Below are 16,450 nucleotides of genomic sequence, written 5' to 3'. Positions count from 1 at the left end.
AAATATTTGATAATGACAACTTGCAACGCAGTGTTATTCTGACATTTCTTTGAGTTCTGATTTGACAAGTTTTTGTTAATCTGTGCAATGATGTGATGCTGTTTTCGGTCGTTTCGTTTCGGTGGCAAATAATAATTGTTATTATAAGTTTTATCCTTGCGTACTATGTCTAAGAATTAAGTGCTAGTAATAAACTTGTTGTGGCTAAATATTGTATATAATGGATGAAAAAGAAGAGTTGCATCTAACCTCTCAAGAACTTCAAGTTTTGTCAGAACTTGACAGGTAAATAATCATTTATAAAAACAATAATATTATATATATATCCAAAATTTCCCCATTTTTATATAATTTTCATTTGATGTATTCAGTATACTAAATTTGAGTCAATAATGATTACTAAGAAACTGCTATACTTTTTCATGTAAGCTTGTTAGAAATTAAATATTAAGGCAATTATTTCTTGGTTAATTGTAGCATGTATTATGTAGCTATAAGGATTTTTGAGTAATCGTATAAAACTAAAACATAATTCTTGTATAATTACGCCTTTGGTCATACAGTTAGTGATATATTCAGATATATAGATATATAGATGTACACAAGATGTGACTTTGCAATCTGTGCATTTATTTTGTACATCATTTACCTTCTGCTTATATTTATCTAACCTTTTGTTAGTTTTTAATACTTCACATAGTTTGTTATTCAACTGAAATATTGACTCATTGAAATACTTGGTTCTATTTATGTACAAACATTTTATATTTTCCTTATAATATTGTAAATAAATAGTTTTATTTAAATTCCAGTCGACAATTTGGATTTCTGAAGCTGCGTGGTAGTGAGCATGTCAGAACACGGGCATTGGTTCTCAAGGCAGTCAAATATCTGGAAGGCATGTTGGTACAAGTTAAGGTATTAACAATTTTTAAGTAAAGAAATATGCAAGTTGTAGTTAAAGTATTTTTCTGGAATTTACATTTATCATTGAATAATCATTATCGTTGGTCTGATGTATAAGACCAGAACTAAATAATGTTAGGTAAAATAGGTAAGATTATAAAAGTCTATCAATCTATTTCTAATGAAGTGCCATTTCTATGAACTTCTGTAGAAAAGAATTTTATGTTGGCTTTATCATAATCATCTTTCAACTCCATTATGTATGGATGATTACTAACATTGTTGTGACAATATTGATATGGAGTTAAATTTATTATTATTGTTTGCTAGGAAGAGGAAAGAGCTTGTTCACCAGGTGCTAGAAGAGACATCTGTATAGATCCGAAAACATACTGTAAATTGGGACATTTCCACTTACTATTAGAAGACTATGCAAAAGGTAATTACTGTTTTTTTTTTAGAATAGTTATGAGCCCATTTATTTCTTTTTTTATGGTATTACAGTGGGTTCTAATCCATCATTGAGGAAACCCGAAAAGAGTTAATATACCTATTAAAGGCTATGTTACACTTTTTGTTAAATAACATAAGAATTTAATTTGGACCCAATTTTTTTCTTAGCTTAAACTTGATTTTGTTTATTACTTTGCTTTTTTGATCTTTTAATAAATATCTCATGTCAATAAAATATTTACTTTTTAAAAATATACATTTGTGTACAAAAAATTAAATCTTACTTTTTTATACTTTCAGCAATGTCAGCATATCAAAAGTTTTACGCATTGGAACCGGACAATTGGAAGGATCCATTGTTTTTATATGGCCTAGGACTCTGCTACTACCACTACAATGCCTTTGAATGGTGAGTTTTTTTTAAATTATAAAGTAAGTCACTCTTTATGTTTGCATGATGGTTTGAAACATCTACATTATGCCTGTAATGGGATAACCAAAATGCATAATTGTGTTTTTTTAGTATACATAACTTTACAGTTCTGTAAACACACTCATGGAATTGCCTGTAGGTTATTTATGTAAAAAATCGTCATGCACAACCAAAACAAAATGTATTTAGTTGATAGAGATTGCATGTGGTGCCAATTCAAAATAAACGGTTATATGTGTTTTTAATGTATCAAATTGTCAATAGATTGTCTATGCTTTAATTGACTTAATCACATTTAATGCTTCTACAATTTTAAATTTGAAGAGTGAACTGTTATTAGACAGGAAAAGCGAAGAATTTTGTATATTGATTTCCGGTACATAAGGAGACTTTTGTCAGTAGCCTAGCCTATAACTACAATATTGGTAATATAATATAATATATTGATAACAAAATCTCAATATAAAACAAGAAATTGTTTACGCAAAATATTTTGATTAAAAATGAGCACACAAATTAATATATGTATATATTAGGTCCTTACATATGAAATTGGCGTTTTGTATGGGAGGAACAAAAAGTCGATTTTTTTTTAATATAATAAATTTAATTAATCAAAGTATGAACCATTATTTTCTATGCACTTTTGCCATCTCATAGGTAGTTCATTGATCCCTTTACTAAAAAAACCAGTCGGACGGGAATCAATAAAATCTTTGAAGGCGATTTGGACTGCCCCATCGGAGTTGAATTTTTTCCCTTGCAAGAAGTTATCCAAATTTGGAAAAAAATGGTAATCTGTTGGAGCAAGGTCCGGGGAGTACGGAGGATGTCTTAGACTTTCCAATTGAAGCTCTTCTAATTTAGTAGCTGTCTGTTGCGCAGTGTGTGGTCTAGCGTTGTCGTGAAGCAGCAGTGGCGTGGAGCGATTGACCAGCCTAGGTTGTTTAGCCGCTAGCTTTTCCATCATGGCTTGCAATTGCTGACAATAGACATCAGCCGTAATAGTCTGGCCAGATTTGAGAAAACTGTAATGAACAATACCGGCACTAGTCCACCAAACGCTTACAAGTAACTTTTTTGGGGTTAATTTTCGCTTGGGGCAGGATTTGACTGGCTGGCCAGGATACAACCATTGCGCCGAGCGCTTCCGATTATCGTAAAGAACCCATTTTCCATCACAGGTAATGATTCGGTTTAAAATACCTTCATTATTGTGCCGGTTTAGTAATGTAACGCAACAGTCGACGCGCGTTTGCCGGCTTGCTTCAGTCAATTCGTAAGGTACCCACCTTTCAAGCTTTTTAATCTTCCCAATTTGCTTCAAGTGAATTAAAACAGTTTTATCACTAACATCGCAGCCTGCAGCTAACTCGGACGTGGTTTGCGATGGATCCGCTTCCACAATAGCCTTCAACTCTTCATTATCAACTTGAGTCTCAGGCCGTCCACGGGGCTTGTTCTGCAGATCGAAATTTCCAGAACGAAAACGTTGGAACCAAAAACGAACTGTGTTTTCTTTTGCAACACGACCGCCATACACATCATTCACCCTTCGAGTCGTTTCCGTAGCACTAGTGCCACGGCGGAACTCGTACTCGTAAATAATGCGATATTTTATGTTTTCCATTTTGTAAAATGAGTGACGCAAACAGAAAAAAACAGAAGAAAAAAAACAAATGAATGACGGTCATCGAACCACAAATACATGAGTCTATAGCTGTACAAATTTGAATTTGAAATTCCTTACCAAAGAGGAGAAATTCGTGATTAAAGTATCCAGTACGAAAAACGCCAATTTCATATGTAAGGACCTAATATTTAGTCAAAAAATTCTTCATAGCTCTATACAGAGCTTTCTGGATAAGTCGTGCTTTAAATCTGTTTTTAAATGATGCGATGCTGGTAGCCGTTGTGACGTGGTCCGGCAGGTGATACATTTACAAATGATATAAAAAAATAAAGTACTTTAACTTTTAAAATGCAATTTACGGTCTTGAACGGATTTATTGCAGTTGAATCCTATAGATAGTTTATTCATACAATCTGAGGATCACAACCTCTTTTGTATGATGTTTCTCCATTCTGTGCAGTTCTCAGCAATGTGTATGGTGTTATGCATTATGATGTCGAGTTACACTACTTCATGTAAAATAAGAATTATGATAGACTACATGTCTCCGACTCCGTCCGTGCATAATTAAAAAAACGTAATAAGTAGATTATGTGTTCTTCCAAACTATGTTCTAAATCTGCGACAAATTTCATCAAGATCTGTTGAGCTGTTCCGGGTATAGATTCTAACAAATATCCATCTATCCATCCATCCAAACTTTCGTATTTATAATATTAGTAACAATATTAATTAGTGAGGTGAGAGTAAAGTAATATAAATATGTTTCTATGTCGAAGCATGTTTTCTTAACAGAGGTATAAAAGCTTCAAGTACTTTATCACTCTATAAGTATACTACTGCAAATTTTTACAAATTAATTAATACGCACGCTACATTATTATTCAAACATATTATTTTATTAAGTTTATTTTTTAATGATTTTATTGTAACAGTATATTTGACGACTCGTATTTTTTTGGTTTAAAGACGGCTATAACAAATAAGTTTTTGTATATAGTTTCCAATGCCCAAGTATATAAGGACATATTTCTTCTTCCAATTAATACTCCTTGAAAATATTACAATATAAATAGGTTTTGTTCAGTGGTTTTACAGAAGGTAGGTAATTCATATCACAGGTACTAGAGAAAGACCGTAGTATAAAAATATGAAAAACAAATTCACGCATTGATTATAATTAAAAATGGTTATGTTCTATATTTGGTATTTTGTTTTGATTTCTTGAAAAACCATGCTAAGATAAAATTTTGTTTTAAATTAATTTGAATGACATACATCACTGATATATACATACTTAAGACGTTTAAGATAATTTATATTTAATGTTAAGTGATGTGATTATAAAAAAATTAACCACAATTAAAAAAGATAATTATAATATGTAATTATAATATTGTAAAAACTATGTGAATATAAAAAGACAAAGATTAGGATATGAATAGAAATTGACTGTTTTAATCATTGAAGGATGTTAGGGATACAATTATTAAGGTGTTTTAATACAAATACAACATAGGATTTATAACTTTTAAATTTTGACTGAAATATTAAAATCTCATTTCTAGGTTCCACCTTAATCACGGAATTACAACTGCTTAATGTTTTATAAATCACTATAAACCTGCGCATATGTTGATAAAATTATAATAATTTCACATTAAAATACGTTATGTCCATAATATCATTGATATGTGATTTAAAATTTTCCCACACTCTGCTTTCTCGAATGTGCTAAGTAACGGTATGCTATGAAGTTTACATCAGGCGTTGGCTTAGCGTATAATTACCTCATGTTTAATTTCATTCGTGTGTACCTATAAATTTCTAATTCAACGCTACTATTTTCTAGACCATGTTTATTATTTAAAAGAACTTTTATATTTTGATAAATATTTTAATTCTTATTATTTTTATAGTGCGAAAAAAATCAAGCTGTGTTTCATTCCATCTTGATATTTGGGCTAGATGAGAACGATGACCTAAATAAATCTATTTAGACTTAAAAAAAAGCGTAGTTGTTGTATATCCTGTCGTTTTGTTGATTTTAGTTTTGTTGGTTGTATTATTCGTTTCGTGTTTGTGATTCACCGGACGTAGGACGAGCGCGGTACGGGGCGCGGAGCAAAGCGGGGTGGGGCGGGGCGGGCGTTAGGGCCGGTGCGGGACGCGGGCGGGGACCGGTAGGGCGAGGAGCGCGGGGCGGTGCACGCTGCAGCGCGAGGTCGTCGCTCGCTCGCGCCGCGTACCGTCAGTCGGGAGCGGGATGCGGTGACGTAAACTGCATCGGCGTGGGCCGCGAACGTAGTGTAGGACGGGACGTGTCGTATTCATATATGTGTCGAGTGCGTGCTCTGAACCATCTCGTGTAATCGGTGCTTTAGATCTGTGTTTCCGCCGACGACGCGCCCGCTCTCCACTACGTGGATCGCCAAGGGCCCATCAACGCATCGCGGATCCGAGGATCCCCGAAATGGTGAGTGCGGTCGAAGCTCCCGATCGCGGTTTGTTTACGTCGGCTTTCGAGCCGCCTCTCTCTCTATCGAACCTGCCGCCTGTATCCCTGCGTCGCTTTCGCACGCGTCTCCTTCTATTTTGTTTTGTTTTCCAAAATGTAGACACCTACGACGATGGCTCCGGGGCTGGTCCCGTCGGGAGGTCGCGTTTTTGCTCGTGTGCACGGTTTGTGCAGTTTTTTGTAGTGTATTTTCGCAGGTAGGCAGCCTTCAGAACGTCTGTGACCGTCCGGATCTTGGAAGATATTAAGGCACAATTAGCAACGGAGTGCAGCGAAGCTGGAAGGGCGATCGGTGCGTGCTCGGTTAGTGCTAGTAAATAATGAACTCGTAGTCGCATAAAATGTAGGTCGGTGGAGTGTGGTGGCGGCGAAGGCGGTGCACGCGATGCCGCACACTGCGCCGCTCCCTTCGCCTTCGCCTATGACTGCCTGCGTGCAACTTGGTTCGAGCGCGAGCCACTACCACTGGTGCATTGTTGTGGCGACATTTATATGTGTAAGTATCTATGCGGAATAGACTAACGGTACTTTAAGGAATCTACAATGCTCTACTCTTCCACATCTTTATTTAGTATAATTTAAATTTACTTAGGAACTTCACTGTGTTAAGAAATTACTTAAAACATCGTTTATGTATGTTAAGTGTTTAAGAAGAGCGGGCTTCATTTTTGCTAGTTTAGAATGGAAAGCCGTCGGCACTAACTGAACCTGTCTCAGATTAGTTTTAGCGCAAAAAATCATAATTTGCGACATGACGGCAGAGACTGACTACTCACTGCTGTCATAATGGTTACGTATGGACGTAGGAAACTCTGTGAGTCATACGCGAGCAGTTTCGCGCACTTTTGTCGATCCGCCGTGGGCCGCCGCGCCGTACTGTGCCGGTAGTGGTCGGCGGTCGGCGATACGCTTGGAAATTTAATGAGGCGATGATTACCTACAATGAAATTTATAATTGACCATTACGATACCGGAAAACCCGTTCCTCTCGTCACATGGACCGTGAATAATAAAAATTTCCTTATCACTTAATAATTTTGGCAAACTCTAATTCGTGGCCCGTGTCCAAAATCATACTCATACATCAATTAATTTTTTCATCGAATTTGTAAGCGCTTTTGAAATAGTTTTGTATCGGTTATAATTTTATCATGCAAACTTGACCTTAAATGGGATAGTTTTATATTTTTGGTAAGATTACGTAAGACACGTAGCCGGTATCATGTTAGCAGGCGTATCTCGCGATCTCAACGATAACAGCGGTCCGCAATGCTTGGTCGAAAGTTCCGAACCAGTGCGGCGGCGCACGTGTTATCTACTCTCCACCGCTACCCGCAGGCCGCACCTAACGGTACTACTGAGCTCTATCCCTGCGAGCGAAGCTTCGACACTCGACATGGCGTCACATTGCTCAACTCGTTCCTCTCTATGATCTTTCCCACGAATACTATTGCGTCTCTATACCGGAATCTAGTGTCCGGGTGACCGCACAACTTATTCCGTACGAGTTCGTTCCCCGCAGCTGGCGTCGTTTTTTCGAAGATTGAGAAAAAATAAGTTTTTGAAAAGTATTTTAAAGTTCTGTTTAAAGCCAAAATTGAGTGGGTCGAGAATTTGTTTTTATTAAATTGTTTCTTAAAATGTTACAGTAACGTTTATTTACTATCTGATGAAATTGAACGAAAAAGTAAAAGATCGTAAATCGGGAGAGCTCTACGCACAAAAATATTTGTTCCATAAACAGATGTGGATATAAATACCAGTCTCCGGATAGAGAAGGTTCGAGCCCAGCTGTGGGCTGTAATATAATACATAAAATCTTTTTTTCGTTTCCGTAACACCGGAAACAGTCGTTGACGTCAATATACGTAAAGGTAAAACCGGCTTTATGTTAGTATTCCCAGAAAGCATTATAATATATTAATTCTCGAAGTTAGCGGTAATAGGAACGTTCCAGTAGTATCGCGAATTCGCTTAAAAATTATACCAAGTCCAGTTTTTTGTATTTACAATGAAGCGACGACTACGCAAGCCACATTGCTATTCAAGGGACATCGTTCTTGTTTTTTCTAGTTTGTTATATATGTTCCAGGAATGTTTTTTTTTTTGTTGCGTAATAGCTTGGACATTCCGAATCAGCTGGTTGTAAAGTAAGAAATATATCTAAAGAGTAAAATAAAATGATAAGTATAGGCAAAGTACAGATACAAAATACAACAATGAATTATATAGTATATATAGTATTTTCTATTTAACTGAATATTGGAGCATTTTTTTGATTAGGGATGAACTTTTGCTACTGACTACGTAACATGTGTACTATAACCGCTTAGTATAGAGTAGTACAAGATTTTATTGATTCTTTGCGTAATAGATTATTGGTTGTGGTAAAGAACGACGTGTAATGCGAGTGGCGCGTGCCGAGGCAGGTGCAGGCCGGCTGCACCATCACCTGTCACAGCTCACATCAGCTGCGGTCCGCGTACCTTTGTTTAGACTCCGCACATTAGACCTCACCTCGCCTTCCAAGCCGCAGGAAGCCAACACTACTAATGATTTGTGACCTTTACGTGCGCCTGCATCTGTCGCCGCGACTTATACTAGAGTATTTATTAAATGTAGAGTATTAATTTATTATAAATATACAGACATTTTGCACCTTACAGTTTTAATGCTATGAACTTTTGACTAAAGCATTTGATATCATTTGTTTTTTTCTTTTTTCTTCATTCCTTAGATTCAAGTAGTCTCAGAATTATATATGTCTACATTTTAATATTGAAGATACTTATTACCAACACGATGAGAAAATTAATTAAGAGGAAGACGTGAAGTCTATTTTCGATCTGAAATTTCGACTTACGTGTATATTTTTAATATACCTCAATCGTTTAAATTAAACAAGTGGATGAGTGTTGAATAATACCCGTTGAAAATAAAGTACCGTTCGATGAAAGCGAAACATTTTCTGTAATTTCTGACACGTTTTTTTCCTGCTAAATTACATCGCTTTGTTCAACACCGTTATTATAGACTTTTTGTTTAGATTCCGCTGTTTATAGTCGTTGTTGGTGTTTCTTCTTATATCTTCCTAACAATCATTAAATTATGATGTTGAATATTACACCAATGTAATCTTACTAATATTATAAAAGCGAATGCTTAGATGGATGGATGTATGAATGTATCTCCGAAACGATTTAACGGATCATGATGAAATTTGGCACAGATGTAGTACACATAGTCTAACACATGGCTACTTTTACGTTTTTTTTAATTCCGCGCGGACGGAGTCGCGGGTGACAAGTAGTACTGAAATATCTAAAAATAGCCTTACTTAACATAAAAGTATTTTAAATATTGTTATACTACGCTGATTAAATTGAGGTGTGGGGAAAATATTTTTTAAGTAGTTTTTACTGACCTACGGGTGTGTAATATGTTGATATAAGTGTGGATATAATTATGGGATCACTTTCTCTCGTAACGTTGTTAATTTATTTGCATGCAATATGTTTGTATGGTTTCGAATAACTAAATCAGATAAAATTAAATTACGATATCATATCATTTGGTTAAAGTTTTGTGTGGTTTCTATGGTATTATGCTTTTATTGCAATAAAATCTTAAAAGATTATTTATAACGCGGGGATTAAGAAAAACGTAATAAGTAGCCTCTTTATTTATTTCATAAATAGGCTACTTATTACGTTTTTTTTATATTAATTGCATCGAGATCCGTTGAGCCGTTCTGAAGATCAATCCATCCATCCAAACATTCGCATTTATAATATTAATAAGATTGTAGAGCAAATTTGTAATGCGTAATGAAAATTTACTGCGGCAACTTTCAGGTAACTAGCCTCAGATTTATGTTCTAGTTCATACCGTGGGCATTTGTTAACAAGCTAGCAGAGAGTATTGTTATTTGCTTTAACTGTGACTTTGGAAGTGTGGTGTGGCCAGTAAATCGTGTTGGTTCGCCTGTTCGCTGGCCGTTTGTTTGGCGCGACAAGTTTACGAGGCCCGGTTATTTATTTACAGCAGACGGGCGCGTGCCGCGAGCCGCGAGTGCGTGCGGTTTGCTTGCAATTCGCTAATGCACCGACCTTGCGACTCGACATTAAAATGCAAGTTTTTTATCTACATCGCAACTTACTATAAACCCAATGTAAAATAGCACACAGAAAGTATTAGTTTATTACGTTATTTATATTAAGGCCAATAGCATGATTTTATTTACAAACACAGGTTACTTGATCAAACTAACTTCTGTGGCTTTTGGTAATGTTACACATATGTGTTAAATCTTGATAGTTTTGTACGTTGTATTTAATATTATAATAGTAATGTTAAAGAATTCATTTGCTAAATTGGTCAGTTGTCGTTGAGTCAGAGAGAGGGGTAGCATTTGCTTGCGATACATTATATTTAGGTTTAGAGACGCCTCGCCGACCCCGACGTAGGATTGTGCATCTAAACGGAGGCTAGGATGCTGGCAACGGGCACACCCCTCTCCGGCGTGCGCCACGTCACGTACGCACGGGGCGAGGGGCCGCGCGCGCATACCCACCTCTAGCGGGTTTACTCTACGAAGGGCGCATGCATTATTATCACATCGCCCTCTCCCGCGCACTCCCTCGCACTCCCTCGCACCCCGCACCCACACCCCTAGCCCTTCGCCTCCAAGCCGCATCGCTCCGTTTTAGGCCAAAGCTTCTCGGCTCGCTCTCCCCATCCCCCCAGCCCCCACTGCTTTGTCGACTTTTCGATTTTCACATACCCGGGCTTTTGTTTTTGTTTCTCATGTTTCTATCAAAGCAACTGGGTCAGAAGCTCGGTGTCGAGGGCTAGTGGACGACGCGCCGCGGTCGTCGACACTAACGGATCGCTATTTATACCTGGCGCGTGGTGCACCGGAACTGGCGGCGGTGCATTTGCTGCACTCGTCTCCCTTCTGTCAATGACCTCTGAATTCGAATGCCTCGCTTCCTGCATTATATTATTAGACGCGGGCGAAACTTATCCGATGTTAAAGCTCGCCGATCAATAATCAATTTGACTATGCGAGAATCATAGGGCACGACTAGTTTCGAAAGGCTCGTGTCGCAAGCGGTCGCCCTTCGGCTTTGAGTTGCGTTAGTGGACCCGCCCACATCTAAAGGGCCACCTACATAATCCTATATACCCGGCGTGCCGTGCCGTGCCGTGTCAAGCAGCCTGGCCTAGTTTTTGCGCGATCCGTCGCTTTTGTTTTTGCACGTGCTGTCGCCTGTTTAATTTAATTTCGGCATAGGCCGATTTGAGTATTATTCATCTCTGTCTGCCCTCTTGTTTTTATATTCCAATCTTGTCACTACCACGTCCTACCCAAGAATCTAATAAAGTTCATGATCTCAATTATTGGTTTTGGCAATGTCAGCAAAGATTTAATAACACATAAAAACATTCATCTATAATATTTACTCGTGTCTACGTATGCTTTATATACTCATTTTATTTAAACACTTAAGTGCCTTGGAATTGCTATTTGTGAAAAATTAATTAGTCCGAGATGGTAGATAAAATCACAAGTAATTAAAGCTTTAATAATTAATATAATTTTGTCTCAAGGAAACCTGGTCAATGACCGAGCAATTAGAAAGATAATCGAATCATATATGTTATTTATTTGCTACGGATGAAGAATATTTATTTTATTACATATCACATACATGAATTCTCTGAAAATAGCAATCTCTGGACAAATTTCGTAGATAAAAAGACAATCTCGGTATAAAAAAGAAGGAATACAAATAATCCCATTTATCCGCTTTGCCACAATCTCGCAGCTGTATGTTCGCAACACAAAATATCTGCGATTGTATGTCATTGCAGCGCGAGCGTCGGCCGCTATGGAATTTCCGCGAAAAAAGTCGCACGTCACAAGTTACGTCACCGGCGCGAGCACAGCACTACGTCACAGCCAAGGCCGCGCGGACGCTCTTAGTGCTTAACTACTACCCAATACGGACAGCTCTATTATCAGAGCGCTCCGAGATCGACATCAATGAATAAATAATTGAAGTAGCATTTTTAAAACCAGTTGCCATATCCTACCGGTTCTTTGTAGTTATGTCATATTATTGCATTTAATTGCAAACATTTAATACTTTCGGTTGTTTACGTTAACATACCATCGTCGTTGATAATATATTAGGTACTATGATTTGTAGATCGATGTAATAAAGCTTGTAATTTTATCTGTTGCTATGAGCCACATATACTTCTAACATTGAAACACACTTCTTTCGTTCACAGTTCATAGATAAATAATTTCTTACTCATAATAACACTAACTGTCGCCCGCGACTCCGTCCGCACTGTATTAGAAAAATATTAAGTAGCCTATGTGTTCATCCAGACTATGTTCTATATTTATCCCAAATTTCATCGAGATCTGTTGAGCCGTTCTGGACATACAAAACAAACATCCATCTAAACATTCGCATTTATAAAGTAAGATAGTAAGATTTAATTTCGCGCGTGACGTCAATCCCACTTGATTGTGAGTGAAGATAATACTACATTAATAGACAATTTACTTGACATCTAAATAGATTAGTGTAAACCGTACAAAACTCATGTTACTGGCAACTAAACACTAAACTCTGTTAAGCGGTCCAAAAAAAGTTGTCGTGGTATTTTGTTTAACGTCACAGCTCGTGTTTATCTGCAATTCACGCTATATACGATTGATAATAACTCGCGAAGTACGTCAAGACGAGAATACACTGATTGTTAGAGCCTGTATGTTTGTAATAACTATGATAAAAACACGAAAACGTCTTCTGTTTGTAAATTTCCTTGACATTAACCTTGATGATTACAAAAGCCAATGTCCTTTAATCTCACAAAATGAAATAACTATGTATAGCTATGTCTTATGTTTTAATGTGTAATGGGAATGTGCACACGTCAACATGAAAGTATATTTTGCATTTGAGATTAATTTATATTTTTTCTAACCAAAGTTTCTCTTGTAAAAGTATTGTTTGTTTGATTCATTTATTTAATATTTTTCGAAATTCGTTGGATTTGCTAGACAAACCGTAATTTTAAAACGAATAAGTGAATCTGAACAAGACTCTGTAATTTATATACATAATAAAAATACCTTACATACCGTAGGCTACGTGAGTATGCATAATTGAAAGGTGCGTAATGACAAGTTCTCACGAGTGTCGAACCATGCTTACGATTTAGCTCTCGCTGCGTACCTACACGTATACAATGGGCATTAGAAAGCGGCCGGTGACCGTAAAAAGGGAGCATTGGAAGGGCCCGTAGCAAGCCTCGGAGCTTGCGACACGCGTTACGTCACTATTGAACGATAACCGACCCCCCCCCCGGTCCCGCGACCCGCGCGCCCTTCCCCCCCTTCACTAGTCCCTCGGCCCTACCACAGCCGGGGCCATGCACTACTCGCTATGCTAGTAATGTCACGAATTTCCACATATACAATCATTGGATATCTTCCAAATTTTCTAATAACAGATTTCAATACAAAAATAGTAATACAGTTTTACATTTTTGTTATTCATACAGTTTTGTGCTAAAATCGTAAGGTCGCAACACACTATCAAATACATAAATTTAGTTTGGTTGATTTTAGATAAAATGTGTGTGGGGCACTTCCCTAATTAGCAAAACCATTCAAACAACAGCTGTCGTTGCGTGGTTCTGATTAAGAGCCTACGATATTACAATCTAACATAAGTACAATATAGTCGAACAACACAGGCATGCTGAGTTGTTTATAACTTGTCATTTTATTTACATTGACCATAAACTAATTGGTAACCTTTAAAAATATACTTGTTTTTAAACTTCAGTGATGCCGTTATTATGAAATTCCATCTAAACCATATTACTTGATACAATAACTATTTTTATTAATATTGTTGTTTAACGAGTTCTATAAATAGGTTAACTTTAAAATACTGAACTTGACACGTGGATGGAACGTCTTGTATTTACGTTGGGTCGACCTTTGTGTTTTCTACCGCCGTCGCCGTCTGGAAGATACTGATCTGTTTCTGTTAACATTGTGTCTAATATACTTAACGGCTTCTTAGTAATATTTAAAGGAGATAAAATAAAATAGGGTACTTGTAAACAATGAGGATATATGCAACGGCCTTGAAATATAGACAGAGGTGAGGTAAAACCGTGCCATATGGTAATTCGTATTTCCATTGAGGTTACGTTTTGGTTTTCATGAAGATCGTGTAGAAATGGAGATAAACAAAATTCAATGAATCTCATTTCATTTTAATTTCTTCACAATGTAGCTTCGTAAACAGAATAAAATTGATATTCATAAATATAAATCACATTGTATAAAATACATGTGTAATAAAATTTATTTTGGGATAAAGTGACTGCTGTATTTCTCAAGTTCGCATCGTTGAGAGCATAATCTTTCCGGTAAGGTTGTGATGGATAGAATTTAAGTACAACATTTTAGTCTGTGACATTAATAGTATGAGTTGGAAACAGACAATGTTAGTTGCGTGCACTTAAAGATTTAATATTGAAAATCAGACATAGGTTACATCAGCGTGTACTGTCCTTCACGTATGTGTTTGCACACGCTATTGTCTCGCGAACAGTACATGACGTCTATAAGCTTTAAAAATAATTCACAAAGGGTTGAACCCTTCTAAATGGTAACGTTAGGGATGGGGCAGAGTTTTAATTCTGCTGCATGTAAATAACTATTGGACTTGTTACGACACTTGTGTGCCATTAAACCCTGGGGTAGTTATCAAGGGCACTCCATCGTTTGTAATGTAATAATAGCGCAGAATGTTCACATTCCTTTTTTTTAGTGACGCCATCATTTTACTGTTTATAATTTAGAACATGTTTGTGTTTGATAGCATTACTGTATTACATTACATTTTTTACATTACATTAATTTCCTTTGGAAAGCGCGTCCATTGATCTGAAATGTCTGTTAAAGTTACTACAATAAGTTCACGATTTTACTTATATTAATTGTGCATTTATTTCTATACACGCTTGTTAACTCTATCTATATTTAAAGTCCTCCAATAAGTTAAAGTATTCCTTCATTACACGTGTTACATTAGAATATCTAAACTTAAATCAGTTTGTTACATTTTCTATTGTATATATGTAACTTGCAAAAGTTAATTTACAATGCTCGATGACTGTTTATAGTTAGTCTTTGACGTTCTTAACGATGTCTGATTATGACTTTAAGGTTTTTCCGGATATTAAAGTGAACTATAAAATCGGAAATAGATTATACTACAAAATAAAGCAAGTCATGTGTGCGTCTAACGCGCGTTTTTGCACAAAGTACCAAAGACCGAAGTAAAATGGATAAAGTAATTTCTAGGTCACGGTCGTACTTCTAAATCGGATGCATTTGATTGCAGTAAAGATTCGGAAACAAAACTATGAATTCATATAAAACACTGGAGTTGCGGTCAGTAACTCTAACCGTAAGGATACGAGGCCGACAAGTTTATCGAACGATTGTATAGTTGCTAGTCCGAGGTGAACCTGTTGTATAATAGAAACTGCACGGTGCCGATGCAACGGTTTTTTATTCATACCACATTGCGACGCCGACTGAATAGCTAAATGCAAGCAACGAGCTATGCACTTCCGCATCGGCCGGCCTCCAGCTCCGCTATAATTGTCGACGGCCTGAGAGGATTCTGCTAATTTTATACATACTGCTCCGAACATTTTGTTACCGTGCATATTATCACTATTTTTTTTATCAACATTTATCTATTAAGAGATATCGTGACGTATGTGAAACGTGTATTTTGTGAACATATAAAAATTATAATCTGTGTTGTCATCTCGATAAAATTTTACAATCATGAACAGGATGTGATAAAAATATCGGTTCTTCAAATGTATGTAAATGTATCAAAATGCGATAGGCCTTCCGTCTGGTTTTCAGAATAAATTTAATTTCTTAAACATTATTTTATAGATTATGTTGATATTAAATAGCATTTATTTTTAGATACTCATATTATACGTATTATATTATTTTTATGTTACTTCTAATTTTCCTTTGATAAAATATACATGTTTTTATCGAAGTAATTTTCTCACAACATTAACTATTAAGATAATCTATACAGTTAGTATTCCTTTGTAATTTTCTCAAGCGTCTATGAAGCAGATATAATGTATTCATAGTACAGCCATGGTACAGGTCCGGAGTACCGTAAGGATGGGCCATACGTGCCACGCCATGATCGCTTGCCCCGAGTCGAGCCCGAGTGGAATAACCGGCTTATCTAACGATTCCCCGCTTCATTTCCTTTGTCATTGGATTCAACACTGCACAGATGTTATATATGTTGTATGTTTATATGCTATTTTATATGTAAAGTAATTTTTAGTGATGCAACGGAAGTGTCTTACCGGAACCAGAAACGGAAACAGATGTCAAAAATAAATTTTAGCAGAA

The 16,450-nt window shown here is 36.5% G+C and overlaps 1 protein-coding gene across 3 annotated transcripts in view; it reads left to right on the top strand.

The window, feature by feature from the left end:
• The first annotated feature begins 88 nt into the window (after window positions 1–88).
• The window catches only part of LOC106714422 (lysine-specific demethylase 6A), a 33,977-nt gene continuing 17,615 nt past the window's right edge, over window positions 89–16,450 (top strand). Inside the window, exons 1-4 of one of the 3 annotated variants that reach the window (XM_014507467.2) lie at window positions 89–285; window positions 813–918; window positions 1,237–1,345; window positions 1,660–1,768. In XM_014507467.2, coding sequence (XP_014362953.2) covers window positions 221–285; window positions 813–918; window positions 1,237–1,345; window positions 1,660–1,768 — 389 coding nt within the window. In that variant the 5' untranslated portion in view covers window positions 89–220. Of the gene's footprint in view, window positions 286–812; window positions 919–1,236; window positions 1,346–1,659; window positions 1,769–5,627; window positions 5,902–6,140; window positions 6,247–6,273; window positions 6,440–16,450 lie in introns of those variants that run through there. The other 2 variants (XM_014507468.2, XM_014507469.2) reach the window with 2 other exon arrangements.

Source organism: Papilio machaon, chromosome 2 (assembly GCF_912999745.1).
Source record: "Papilio machaon chromosome 2, ilPapMach1.1, whole genome shotgun sequence".
Lineage (NCBI taxonomy): Eukaryota > Metazoa > Arthropoda > Insecta > Lepidoptera > Papilionidae > Papilio > Papilio machaon.
This window is presented reverse-complemented; position numbering and strand designations above follow the sequence as displayed.